General features: G+C 44.3%; 1 protein-coding gene across 1 annotated transcript in view; it reads left to right on the forward strand.

Moving 5' to 3' along the window:
* Positions 1 to 6: 6 nt before the first annotated feature.
* Positions 7 to 13,322, forward strand: part of DEPDC5 (DEP domain containing 5) — a gene marked incomplete at its 5' end in the record, with an annotated part of 44,326 nt that continues 31,010 nt past the window's right edge. The window contains 5 exons of the mRNA XM_029286878.1: positions 7 to 92; positions 756 to 979; positions 4,175 to 4,381; positions 10,041 to 10,176; positions 11,028 to 11,125. Of these exons, the coding sequence (XP_029142711.1) occupies positions 7 to 92; positions 756 to 979; positions 4,175 to 4,381; positions 10,041 to 10,176; positions 11,028 to 11,125 (751 nt within the window). The remainder of the gene's footprint in view (positions 93 to 755; positions 980 to 4,174; positions 4,382 to 10,040; positions 10,177 to 11,027; positions 11,126 to 13,322) is intronic.

Consider the following 13,322-nt stretch of genomic DNA (forward strand, 5'->3'; position numbering starts at 1 on the left):
GCGCTTCCCATTCAAGTGGACTATGACGCCTACGATGCCCAGGTTTTCCATCTGCCCGGCCCCTCCAGAGTCCCACGTTACACCACCTTTAGGTAAGCAAGCCTGTGGCCAAGCTTAGGGGATTGCACTGGGGAAGAGAGAGGCAGAGCTTTATATTTGGGTACAAGGAATTAAAAACACTGTGTAAGATAGGAGAGTCATAGATCTGGGGAACAGTAATGAGGAAGATGCCTTAATGGATAACAGAGACTTGCCGTGTTCCACCCTTGCTGAACAGCTCTCCCAACAAAAACATCTTGTCTGCTCACAGCCTCAGCCCTCTCCCAGCCCCAGCTGGCCTACTGGCTGCAGTTTCCAGGCAGAATTGCAGGACAGATGTTGATCAACAGGATGTATCTGGGAAGGCAGTTTGCAGTGCGTAGGGTGGAAGAACAGAGGGTGGGTTTATCTACACTAGAGATGATTAAGGGAGGCAGACTCTGACCTTCAAGTACCACGAGGAGGAAGAGACTCTTCTAAATTCTAGGAGAAAAATCCTGACAGTAAGAGCAGTTCAGTCTGGAACAGAGTTCCTTGAGAGCTGGTAGGCTGTCCCTCACTGGAGATAATTTAAGCAAAGGATGGAACTGGGGGATTTGGTAACAGCATCCGGCATTGGGAGGGGAGCCGGAGATGATCTCTGAGGTTGAATCCATGTTGCGTTTACTGTGCAGTGCCATCTCCTTGATCCATGGTACTTGTGGGTTCCCCAGCAGGTCTGTGCGGGAGAGAGAGAGTCGGCCTTGGAAGACCTCCAGCTCCTACGATGCCTCCTCCAGCCCCTCCCTGCAGAGTCGCCCCCCGCCCCCTGAAGAGGTTCGGAGCCAGGCTTCAGATGACAGCTCTCTGGGGAAGATCTCGGACATCCTTATGATCCCACGGCCCCACCTGCACCTGCAGTACGAAGTCAGCAGCTCTCTGGGCTACACCAGCGGCCGAGGTCAGCACAGGGCTTGGGACATCAGAGCCGGCTCCTTCCTGGGAGCTGGTGTTTGGTGCTTGGTCAGCCTTTCAGAGTTACTAGCTTTTTTAAAAAAAAACATTCAGAGTCCCGAGAGTCCACTTTCACAGTGCAAATTATAACTCACTCACAAGCCAGATAAAATACCCAGCAACAATCATGGGTTCCTTCCCAGAGGACACTGGTTTACCTTTTCCTTTCATTTCCTTTTGGGCTGGTTTCATTTCCCCAGCCCAGAATTTAAAACTAGACAGAATTCCAGTCCTCCTAGAACTCTTCTTGGGCGTCACCTTCACTGTCTTATCCTAGAAATGTCACTCTGTTTGAGACCCAGTGATTGGTTTGACACGGCGCGCTGGACGTGGGTTGGAGCATTGTGGAAACTCAACCTTTGTCGTACAAGCTGCATGAACCAACAAGTAATGTTATTCTAGGGTTAATTGAGAAGATCTTAGGTGAGGAGAGCAGTGGTGCTCTGTTAAGCCAAGGTTAGGATTGAGCCTGTTGTGGGGGGTCCTTGGTGCTCTCTGAACTTGGTTGTTTTCTTGCAGACGTTTCATTACCAAACTAGATAACATCATCAGTGCTGTCCATGAACCTGTTCCATGGCACGACCACTGAGAGCACTTCATTCTTCTGGGAAGCAGCTCCTTCCTCTCATTGTCTTGATCCATGTCCCCCTCCTCTTCCTCTTCCTCCTCCCTCTGGCCTTTGCTGCCTCCTCTTCCTCTGGATTGTCTCTTGCTCTTTGGCACTTGGGAAGCCATGATCTCCTCCTGGGGTTCTCCGCTCAGGCCTTCGGTGGCTTCCTATGCACTGTCTCCCCAGGGTTTTCAACTCTTGCTCCACCTGCTCAGCCAGGGGAAATATCTGGCCAGATTGTCCTTTTCAGTAGTGTTTGACATTCTTCCCCTGAGGTTTCACTGCTAAAGAAGGACTTTGGATGGAGAGATGGGGGTTCTGGTTTGACTAGGGCTGCGTATCCCCGAATAACTTATTTCTGCTGTAAAAAATGTAGAATGATTCTGTGGGTTAAACACTTAAGGGTCATTAACAATGTAGAAACATGCACAGGCTGTTCCAAGCTATGTTGGATCCCCCCAAACTGCTTACAGCTTGATTTTGAAATTGCAACAGCCACTGTCAGACCTGCCACAACTTGAACCTCTAAATAGAAATGATCCTTGGCTCCATTTGTTGAGAAAGGCATAGCTTATTAGAGATCAAGTGCATTGCAGTATTGCAAAATCAGAACCGAAAACTGTGGGTCAAAATCCTACTTTTCCCTCCCTTAACTGTCTCTCGTTGTCCATGCCAGTGTAACTACTCTGGTTGAGGCAAGATGTTTCCCTAACAGTCAGCCCAAGCGCATTTTGGTGTGCAGCTCCCTCCTTCTTCCAGCTGGGTGACCTTGAGGCAGCTCCTGGAGGAGATACAGCACTACTTTCATTTCCCCCCAATCCTTTCGCCCTTCATTCTCCCTCCCCACAGTTCATGACAGTCTAATTACCACCTGGTAGTAAAGAGAGCACAAAAGAGCATAAGGTGGCAGCTGACAGCCACACCTCCATCACCAGCCCCATGCAGTCACATGATTGCATTTTGGGCTCTTTGCAGCCAGCTCACCTTTATGGCTGTTTGCAATGACCTGCGATCACATGACTATGATTTCCAATGCTTTTTTCCAGGGTTCTGGCGTTTCCAGTAGCAAACGCCCATTGGATGATATGGATTTGCTTAATGACCACTGCATTCGCTTTACAACTACCACATTCATTTAACGACCGTGACAAAAAAGATAAAATTGGGTCTGGTCAAATGGTGATCTGCTTAATGACCATAGTGACTTACAACCAGGATTCTGGGCTTGATTACTGTCCTAAATTGAGGACTACCTACATGCTTAATCCTAGAAACACTGCGCTGAGTTGGCCTAGTCTAGGTCCCTGCTCTGTGCAGAATTTAAAATGCAATGTGTACCCTAGCCTCCCTGATTAGAATGGAATAGAAATGGAACTGGAAATGGAATAGGAATGGATTGTAATGGAATGGATTGGAAATGGAATGGATTAGATATAGAAATGGAAATAGAATTGGAAATGAAAATGGAATAGGAATGGAATGGATTGGAATGGAATAGAAATGGAAATGGAACGGGATGGAACAGATCAGAATACTTTATTTGGCCAACTGTGATTAGACACACATGGAATTTGTCCCTGGTATAGAAGCTCTCAGTGTACATACAAACAACAGAGTGATAAAGCATAAGATACAAACACAGAGGGGCATTTTTCATTTTTCACCATGAACTACGTGGAAACGTAGTAACAATTTACAAGCAAAAAGTAGGAAGAGTCTGCAGAGATGGGTTCCTGGAAACCTTTCCGGCTGCTGAAAAAGAGCCCTGCTCTGGGTCGCGTGAAGCCCCACCCCCTTGTTTTGATCTGGTCTTCCTTCTGCCGGCTTCTCCCCCCCAACACACCAAATTTGGTCCAGTTTGGGGAGAGCTTTTCTGTTGCAGGAGAGACTGGCAGAGTCCCGAGTTTCTCTGGGGATCTTTTTCCCCTACATTCCATCCGGCTGGAAAGAATGAAGAGGGCCTCTCTGGTTCTGCAATTCTATGATATTTGGGAAAGCCATATACAGAAACTATGCATGCCTGGGAAAATGGAAACTAAGAGGAAGAAGTTGTGTTGGATAGGTGTGTTCAGAGCCTTGAGTTATTTGTAAAAATAATAAAATAATTAAAAAATAAAAACCGACTCACCCTGAACTCACTCAGTGTGTCTGGAAGTGAGATAACTCTGTATCCTTGCACTAAGCAGTAGATACCGTGCTGTGGTAACAGTTCTCTGCCTGTGAATTAAGTTTCTAGTCCCAAATGCTGGTCTTTTTTTGTTTTTGTTTTAAATGTTCTCATTGCTCACCCAGCAAACATATTTGGAAGTCTGAATGAGAAAATGCAACTAGCAACTCTCCCAATCCAACAATATGGGGTGGAGGCCTTTTGGGAATCCTTGGCACATCCTCTTTAGCCCTCACATGCTGACTGGAATGTCCTATTTTATGCCTTGGAAGAGTTTCTGGCAGTGTGACCTTGCTTGAAAGCAGTGCCAGATCTTTGTGAGCTCCGGGAATTTCTTACTGAAGATGAGTTTTTACCCCTCACAGATCACCTTGAGAACATACTGGAGTCTCAGCAGCGAGACTTGAGCGCCCCTGGAAGATTTCACGTGGGGAGTGCCGAGTCCCGGCTGCACATCCGTTCTGCCGGGGGATACACACCACAGCGGGCGCTGATCAACCCCTTCGCCCCCTCCCGGATGCCCATGAAACTCACATCCAACAGGAGGCGCTGGATGCACACGTTCCCCGTGGGTAAGGAACTTCTCTTTGGCCTTTGTTGGTGTCGTAGTTGTGTAATATGCAACTTTTTCTTTTGGGGAGCTTCTGTCAGCTATAGAGGTTATGTCACCAAGTTTTGCTTGGTTTGCTTTTTGTTCTGTTGTTGTCATATTCTTTGTGAGCCATAGCCCAGTCAGGAAAGATTGATTGATTGATTGATTGATTATGTGTCCATCAAGCTGTTGTCCGCTGTTAGCAAGCACATAGATAGGTTTTCTCCATGATGCTTTTCCCCCAATCTGTTCTTTTAGATCTTCCAAAGGTGCCCCCATCACCCCTATAACTGAGTCCACCCATCTTGTTGCTTGTCATCTTCTTCATCTCTTTCCTTCCATTTTTCCCAGCTTTGGAGCCTTTTCCAGAGAGCTGGATCTTGCAAGCATGTCGTCTGAAGTAGAATATTTGAGCCTGGTTGTCATGGTTCCGACAGATGAAACCCTTCAAAAGAATGAGGCATTGTTTTCCTTAAAGAATCTTTTATTCGGGAAACAAAGTATCGGCACTACATAGTTGAACCCAAAACTAAATTCCCCTGCCCTGGATACAAAGTTTCAAAGTACAATTCCCACCCTCAATGACCTGTCATAAGCACATTCCCCAATTAGCTCATAGCTCAGGCTTTCTCCCCAGCTCTCCAGCCCACCAAAACGTTATCAGCTCCGGACCCAGTTGGTCCTTGAGTTCCCACGGCAGAGTTATTGTTATGGCTAACTAAGCTCACATCCCAATTCCCCCTCCCTGCACCAACTAATTCTAGAAGCAGGAAAAAGTAAAAAGAGAAAATGGCTGCTTTTTCATCTGTTGTCAAAGCAAGAACATCTGATGTTAGCAGCGTTGACACTGGTCTTTTGTGCCTTGAGTCAAAACTCTGGGTTGATTTGTTTAATGATCCATCAGTTGTTTCCTTGGCTGGCCATATTCTTCCCAGGAATCTTCTCCAAAACCAAAGTTGAAAAGTGTCAATTCTCTTCCTATCCTGCTTCTTCAAAGTCCAACTTTACTTCTGTAGAGTGTCACTGGGAATGCCATGGCTTAGTCCACTTCTGATCTTTGTAGATATAGAGACATCGTAGCATTTAAATATCTTTTCCAAGACCTTTTCCAAGACATACTGAGTACGCTTCTGCAGTTTGACTGCTTCTTGGTTTAGTGTTGAAGGTTTATCTTCAGCATCTTCGTTGTCAATTCTAAGGTTGATTGTTCTACCTGTTGTCATTAGTTTGGTCTTTATATTTAATTTCAGTCCCATTTTTTCACTGTGCTGTTTTGGCCCAAGATGGCCACCGTATGACAGCTCTTTTAGTGAGCTCCTCATCCTTTTGTTTTACTTACTTTTATATGGTTGTAAAACAGTTCATTTTCATTTAATTTTTATCTAATATTAACTATTAACTAGGAAAGTTAGATTTTTTTTACTAGGAGTTGTAGTTTTATGATTATAAATTTAGGATTAGATAGGATTAGGTTTTAGACTACGACAGTGGTGGCGAACCTATGGCACGGGTGCCAGAGGTGGCACTTAGAGCCCTCTCTGTGGACACACGCACCGTCGCCCCAGTCCTAGGCCTTCAGCTGGGTTTTATAAAACCTTTTCGCTTTAGGCCTCCGCCGCCATGGGCAAACAAAAAAAAAAAAGGTTCAATCAATCAGTCAATTTTAACTTCTAGCGGGGGAAAAAAAGATCTCGCAAAGTTGGAATTGATTGAACTTTTTAGTCCCACCCAGTCTGCCGTTACCCAATGGGCCACACCCACCCGGCACCCAACGATGCAAAAGTGGGTTTTGGGTTGCAGTTTGGGCACTCGCCATCGCTGGACTACGAGTTCCGGAATTTGTCAGCTTCAAGCATTTGTCAATGAAGTGGAAGTATGTTTTAAAATCCTTTAAACCATCCAAGGATGCCAAAACAAAAGGTAACAGTAAAAGCAAAAACGGGACTCTAAAAGAAAGTCTAAAAGGAGGCATAAATTGGATATACAACATGGTGGCAACAACACCCAAACAACCAAAGATAAAGGACCTATTTCAGATAATGGACACTGCAAGTAAGTCTCCTTCCTTTTTCTCTTCACCCCTTGTAACTACTTTAAATAAGCCCTGCTCCTTACTGGATTGGGAGGAGGATGACTGTCTTTCTGTGGAAACAGAGGCTCCATTAGGAGACGGAGGGGAGAATAAGGATAATAGTAAGAGCAATTTTAAGGGAGACCTGAACTTGGTTGCCAAGAATTGTCTCTTGACAGCACAAAGAGTTATTGCTATATTTGATCAGCTCTTGGAAGCAAATAAAAAGATCGAAGAATTAAAGTCTCTAATGGGAAATTATATCTCTAAATTGGATAAGGAAGTAAATAGCAAAACCCATGCTCCAAAGCTTACTTTGAATTCACGGACAGCTTACATGGACCGGGGGGGGGGGGGCTCAAGATGGAGAAGACACGGAGGAGAGGCTGGTTCTACAGAGACATAGGATACTACTCCCTTGAACAGGGGCAGGTGGCATAACAGACAAATAATACTGAATTCTCTTTCCCAACTTTTACACTGCAGGGTATATTCTAATGAACTAACAGAGATTTCATGGCTCCCCAGCAGACATGGTTGTAAAAAAATATTGTTAACCTTTGGGCAGATTGTTCTTCCATCAATGTTGCTTAGGCGTGAAAGCTTTCTAAGGAAATACTGTATTTGGCCAATACGGGTATTTTATACCACCCAAATTCAGCCTCTGCTAAAGTCTGGGCAGAGAGCCAAGTTGGAGAGGGAGGTTGACTCCAACCTTGAAAATTCCAAAACATTAACGGCCAAGCAAAGAATCCCTCTATTAACAAGGATAGAATAAGATAAGGATGATAAAAAAGAGAACTCAGATCTACTTAATGGACAGTTACAGTTCATGGATGATGAAGAAGAATTAATCCATCAATTTGCCACCCTTTGCCCAGGAGGTCAACAGTTGATTTTAAAGAAAATTGGAATAATTAGTTCAATGTTGAAATTGGCAACTAATGCAACAGAAAATCTGAACACTCTGCTCTCCACTAGCTGCTCTTCTGTGGAACTTGATTTATCAAGCTCGGTTTCTGAAAGCACCAAATCCCCAACAAATAAAAAGAGAAGGTGTGTCAGTCCAAAGCAAAAAGTAAAGGAAAAGTTATTAACTAATCAACTGTGCTGTTTGACATTTAGAACTAGGCTTGCAAAACCTCTGCATTCTGGGCTCTCAAGAGCAGTATCAACACAGCACAGTTTATTGGTGTTTCTTACTCCACATTTTGAGTCCTTGGGCTTTAAAAAAGATCTTTCTGTGCCTGAATATGCTGTATGCCAGAATGCTGTGTGTGTGTGTGTGATAGTTGGTGGGATGTGAACAGCAGTCTATTGGCTTGCAAAGTAGTGTCTAGATCAGTGGTTCTCAACCTGTGGGTCGGGACCCCATTTGGGGTCGATCGACCATTTCACGGGGGTCGCCAAGCAAGGCTGTCCGCCATTTTTTCGTCCGCCATTTTTTCCCCCTTTTCCGGTGGGTGCCTTACCTCCCTTGGGCTGGGCCAGCTGGTGGTCGGCCTGCTCCGTCTCTGCCGCTTGCCAGCTACGCCTCGGCCAGCGCAGGGGGCAGAACCATGCATGCACGGCGCTCCCGGGCAAGGAAAGTCCTCGACTTACGACCGGTTGGGTAGTCCTCGACTTACGACCAGTTTAGTCCTCGACTTACGACCGGTTTAGTCCTCGACTTACAACCGGTTGGGGTCACGGCATTAAAAAGGTTGAGAACCACTGGTCTAGATTATATATCTCGGTTTACATAGAACAGTGTTAGCAATCTTGGAATAAAACTGGACTTTTATTGTGTTTCTGTTACATTAGCCAAAATAAGCCGTAGTAGACTCTGATTAAGGCTGGTAATCCAATCTCACTTTCTCAATCTTATTAAAAAGTACTATGTGAAACCCTTGATTGACTACTTACTGGGTGGTGGAAGTCACTATCCAGAGGCCTACTTGACAAATATGTCATATGGAAATTTGCAATTTTGAATGTAAGATGATTTTGACAGAAGGCGGCCCCAAGGGGGAGGGCCTTCTCTGTGGGAGCTCCCACCCTCTGGAATGAACTGCCCCCAGAGATCAGGGTCATCCCTGATCTCCCTTCCTTCCGCCGCGCCCTTAAGACTTGGTTATTCTAGCTTGCAGGACTGGCCTAGGGTAATTTTTAGAGGGGTTTTAATTATATTTTAATGGGACAATGTTTAAATATCTCTTTTAATTAATTTTAAATTTGCAATTGTTATTTATGTATTTTAATTGATTGTCAGCCGCCCTGAGTCCGCGAGGAGAAGGGCGGGATATAAATCCAAATATAAATAAAATAAAATAAATAAAATAAGTCATTCAGGCCAGTTCTCCAATGAGCATCATTTTGTCAGGATTGTCTGGTCAGTAACCAGTTTGTTTGGGTTCTGTGAGCTCATGTTTATCTCATTAGGGGTCATGTCTAGCCATTTTGTCTTCTGTTTGTCTCTTTAATTACCTGTAGTTTTTCCAAGCTCTGACTCTTGCCTTGTATTATGTCTCCAAAATATTTAATCATTATTAGTGGTGTTTCCAGTGAGCACGACTTTCATCTGCTATTGAATAATTTGTCCTTCTGCTCCATGGTCTTCTCAACAATCACAATCCAGAGGCATCATTTTTTTCTTTGTTCAGCTTTTCTTATATCTGATTTCCACAGACACACATTACAACTGGGGAAACGAGGCTGGAATGTCTCTGCACTTTGTGTAGTTCTGTTATAAAGTTTTGTCCCAGGTAGCAGATGTCTGCTTGAGTTGAACAGAATAGGAAGGCACCACATAAACACAACTCACAGAACAGCCCAAAGCAGGTATTCCAGCAGAGAAATTCCCTGAGAGTGGGCTCCAGCATGATTCCAAAAGCTCGGGAGAGTATATCTCTGGTTCCGATGACTGACCCAAATTCAATTTTGCTTCATTATCCTGGGACACACATATTTGTCTTTATTCGTGAATAGAACAACTTTATTTGGCCAAGTGAGATTAGACACACAAGGAATTTGTCTCCTGTGCAGAAGCTGTCAAAGCTTCGTGTATGTAGTCACCATCCGTCAGTCCAGAAGGCTTTAGGTGTGGCCAACCAATGCAGAGTAAAGAAGAAACAAGATGTCCCTTGAAACAGCATCAATAGTGAAACAACATAATACCTAAATCTATAAAAGCCATAAACATTAAAAAAAACCTGGTAGCAAAGACAAGCTTCCACATGCAATCCTCTGTTAAATCCTCTTCTACACTCCACCCAATCCCAGCACTTGGGGGAAATAGGTTTTTGCCTGGCACTGTGGATCTTCACTACACTCCAATTTTTTCTGGGTATAACAACTGGCTGACCAGTCTGTAGCTACCTGAGCCTCTATTCCCCCTTTTAGAAATGGGATTTATTCATTGGAATTTATGCGTGTATACACACACACAGAGAGAGAGAGAGAGAGAGAGAGAGAGAGAGACACGCACACAGACACACACACAAATGATGATCCCATACGTACCCAAAGAGTACTTCAGTCAACTTTGATTAGGGAGATTAACGAAACAGCCAAACTTGTGATTGGACAGGTCCTTCTGGAGAAGCCATCCAGATCCACCACCAGACCCGTCAGAACATGGCCGAAATGCAGGGCAGTGGGCAGCGGGACTGGACTCACTCCTCAGCTGAGCTGTTGGAACTTGCTTATCACGAGGCGGCTGGCAGGTAAGGGCATTTAGCGAGTGGACCCTGAACCCACTGGGCCCCCTGCCATAGCAAGACCCCTGCCCCACTCAGGAGAAACTTTTCCGAAACCGTTTACATTGATAAAATATTTATAGCTTGGAGTTGAACTGTGGGGTCCTTTGTACTCTTTGAGCTTGGTTGTTTGCTTATAGACATTTCATTATCCAACTAGGTAATAGCATCAGTGCCTTAATCCATGCACTGGTGACATTACCTAGTTCAGGGGTAGGCAACCTTGGCTCTTTTATGACTCGTGGACTTCAACTCCCAGAATTCCTGAGCCAGCCATGCTGAGGGGAGAGGGAGAGGTTTCCAAGCTGAGCCATGCTGGCTCAGGAATTCTGGGAGTTGAAGTCCACGAGTCATAAAAGAGCCAAGGTTGTCTACCTCTGACCTAGTTGGATCATGAAACATCTGAAAGAAAACACCAAGTTCAGAGAGCACCAAGGAACCCACAAAAACATCTGTTCCTGTCATTTGATTTCCACTTTAGCTTGGTGCTTCCATTGCTCAGTCTTTTTACATATGCCCAATGAGGTTATTTTATTTTATTCTGATTTTGATTTTCTTTTCTGGGCATGGAGAACCCTCATGATAACAACTGAATAGGAGATGCACGGAAAGGATGTTTATCATCCGTTGTAAAAGCATCATGCAGATGGCCCACATTGCCTCCTCTCCTTCACCTGACTTGCAAGATGCTTGCTGAGGACCTGGGGAGCTGCTGTTGCTCTTGCTTTTGCTGAGGTCCCTCAGGGAAGGGATGGAGTTGGGGGTCTGGCCCCAAGCAGAGATGCCTTGGCCTAAGGTGGGTCCCTTCTTCTCTCCAGGCATGGCATTTCTAGACAGTCGGAGGACAGCACTTCCTGCTTGAGCTTCAGAGACACGAAAGATTATCCAAACCAGCTGATGGGCAGCCAAGATCCAGGTAATCGAGCCAATTGTTTCTGGCTGAGATGGGGTGTTGCTTCGCCAGCTGGCCTGACTCTCATCCACAACACACACACACACACACACACACACACACACACACACGGCTTTGGATTCTTTAACATAGCTGGGAGGAGTTGATCCCATGAACCATTTTTAGCCATTTTTCTGCTGCTACGATTTCATGGGCACTCAAAACTGAATGGCTGCTGGAGTTGGCAACTTGTATAACAGAATAACAGAATTGGAAAGGACCCCTGAGGTCTTCTAGTCCAACCCCCTGCTCAAGCAGGAGACCCTGCCATTTCAGTCAAATGACTGTCCAGTCTCCTCTTCTTCTTCTTTTTAAAATATATTTTATTAATTTTTTACAATAACAATCTTTAATGCTTCGTGAACAGTGTGTTGTCTGGGTTCATATACTCAAAACAATCAATAACAATTCCTCCAATTAATATGTTAGTTGGTAATATATTTCTTGATCCTCTCTTCTTCCAATAATAATCTCCTCTTGTCTGCATTAAACAAATATAATTCTTAATATTTTCAGTACATATCACGTTGAATAAAAACATTTTTTTTGTATTTATGTGTATGATAACATCAACATATAATATATTTTCTAATCAGCTTATGTTTCCATTATATTTATAAAAGTCATCTTATTAAGTCATTATATGTCCTGTTTTTAAACTTTTTATTAAAGCTTAGTTTCCAAGTCAGTAAGTTTAGCTTGCCAGGTTGTATTTTTTGAGTGTTGTTGGGGACAAAAAAGACAAGTCGAGTAAAATATCATTTTTCTGTCTCCCACGTGATGATTTTTCTGACAGTTCTTTAATTCATTTTATTAGTTTTTCTTTTTTATCCTCCAATTTGTTTTGAAATCCTGGAGGATAAAATAATCTTTTTGTCTTCTTTATTACAATGAGGTTTTGCAGATTTTTTTTTTGTATTAAATTGTAGTTTTCTTCATTTGTGGCTTTTCTATTTAAGCCACTTACATTTAATTTACCGTATTTTCCGGCGTATAAGACGACTTTCTAAACCCTGAAAATCTTCTCAAAAGTCGGGGGTCGTCTTATACGCCCAGTCGTCTTATATGCTGGAAAATACGGTACTTTGAAATTGTTGGCTTAAGCTCGTGGGGTTCCAATTGAGAGCGCGCCACTCTCCTCGGTTCACTGCATTGGCAAATGCAATCGCGGCCCATGAAGACTCGTCTTAAATGCGCCACGAGAGACTCCACCGGGACCGCTAAAGGAAGTACTTCTGGGGCGTTAATACAGCACGAACAAGCGGTAAAGTGACGCCGCTCCTCTCCTAGGGCCTCCTTCCCCTCCAGCTAACTTCGCCAGATACCGCGGAGAGAAGCGCCCTCCCTCTGGCTCTCCCCGCGAGCCCTAGGGCGGACCAAAGCAGCGATAAAAGTTAGGCAGAGAAGGACCGCCCAGCCGCGGCCGCCTTACCCGAACTAATCGCGGAAGCGGCTGCTGACCTCCGAATTCTTGACTTACAATGTGGCAGGGCAGGGCAGGTATAGAAACCGCAGCAACAGCGCGGCCTACCTGGGTCCCTTCCGCCGCAGAGGAGAGTCGCCAGAGAGGAAAGCGAGGAAGAAAAGGAATCGGCATTTTCCTCTGAGCTTCAAACTTGCCTTCTGGTGAACCTCGCCTCAGTTGATAGAATGGGATGCCCACTTGGAAGAGGAAAACCATTTTCAGGAGAGGGGTCAACCGAGGAAGGATGGTAGCGATGGCTCCCCCTCCTACAGTCAAATTGGGTGGACGACCTTTCCAATAATGTTAAAAGGGATTTTTTTCCGGGTGATTTTTGAGAAGGAATAGGAAAAAAACAGTTTCACAAGATCAGCCTCCCTTCCTCTGTCCTAATGCAACTTTCTAGTGGCACCTGCCTGCTGTGACTGCCATGACACAGTCTATGACTGGGTTTGCAGATCTTTGTTTTTGTTGTTATTTATTTATTTTATTTATTTATTTTTATTTATTTATATTTGGATTTATATCCCGCCCTTCTCCTCGCGGACTCAGGGCGGCTGACAATCAGTTAAAATACATAAATAACAATACAAATTTAAAATTAGTTAAAAGAAATATTTAAATTTGTCCAATTAAAATGTAATTAAAACCCCTCTAAAAATTACCCTAGGCCAGTCCTGCAAGCTGGAATAACCAAGT

Source organism: Protobothrops mucrosquamatus, unplaced genomic scaffold, assembly GCF_001527695.2.
Source record: "Protobothrops mucrosquamatus isolate PMUCROS unplaced genomic scaffold, P.Mucros_1.0 scaffold5514, whole genome shotgun sequence".
NCBI classification, from domain to species: domain Eukaryota; kingdom Metazoa; phylum Chordata; class Lepidosauria; order Squamata; family Viperidae; genus Protobothrops; species Protobothrops mucrosquamatus.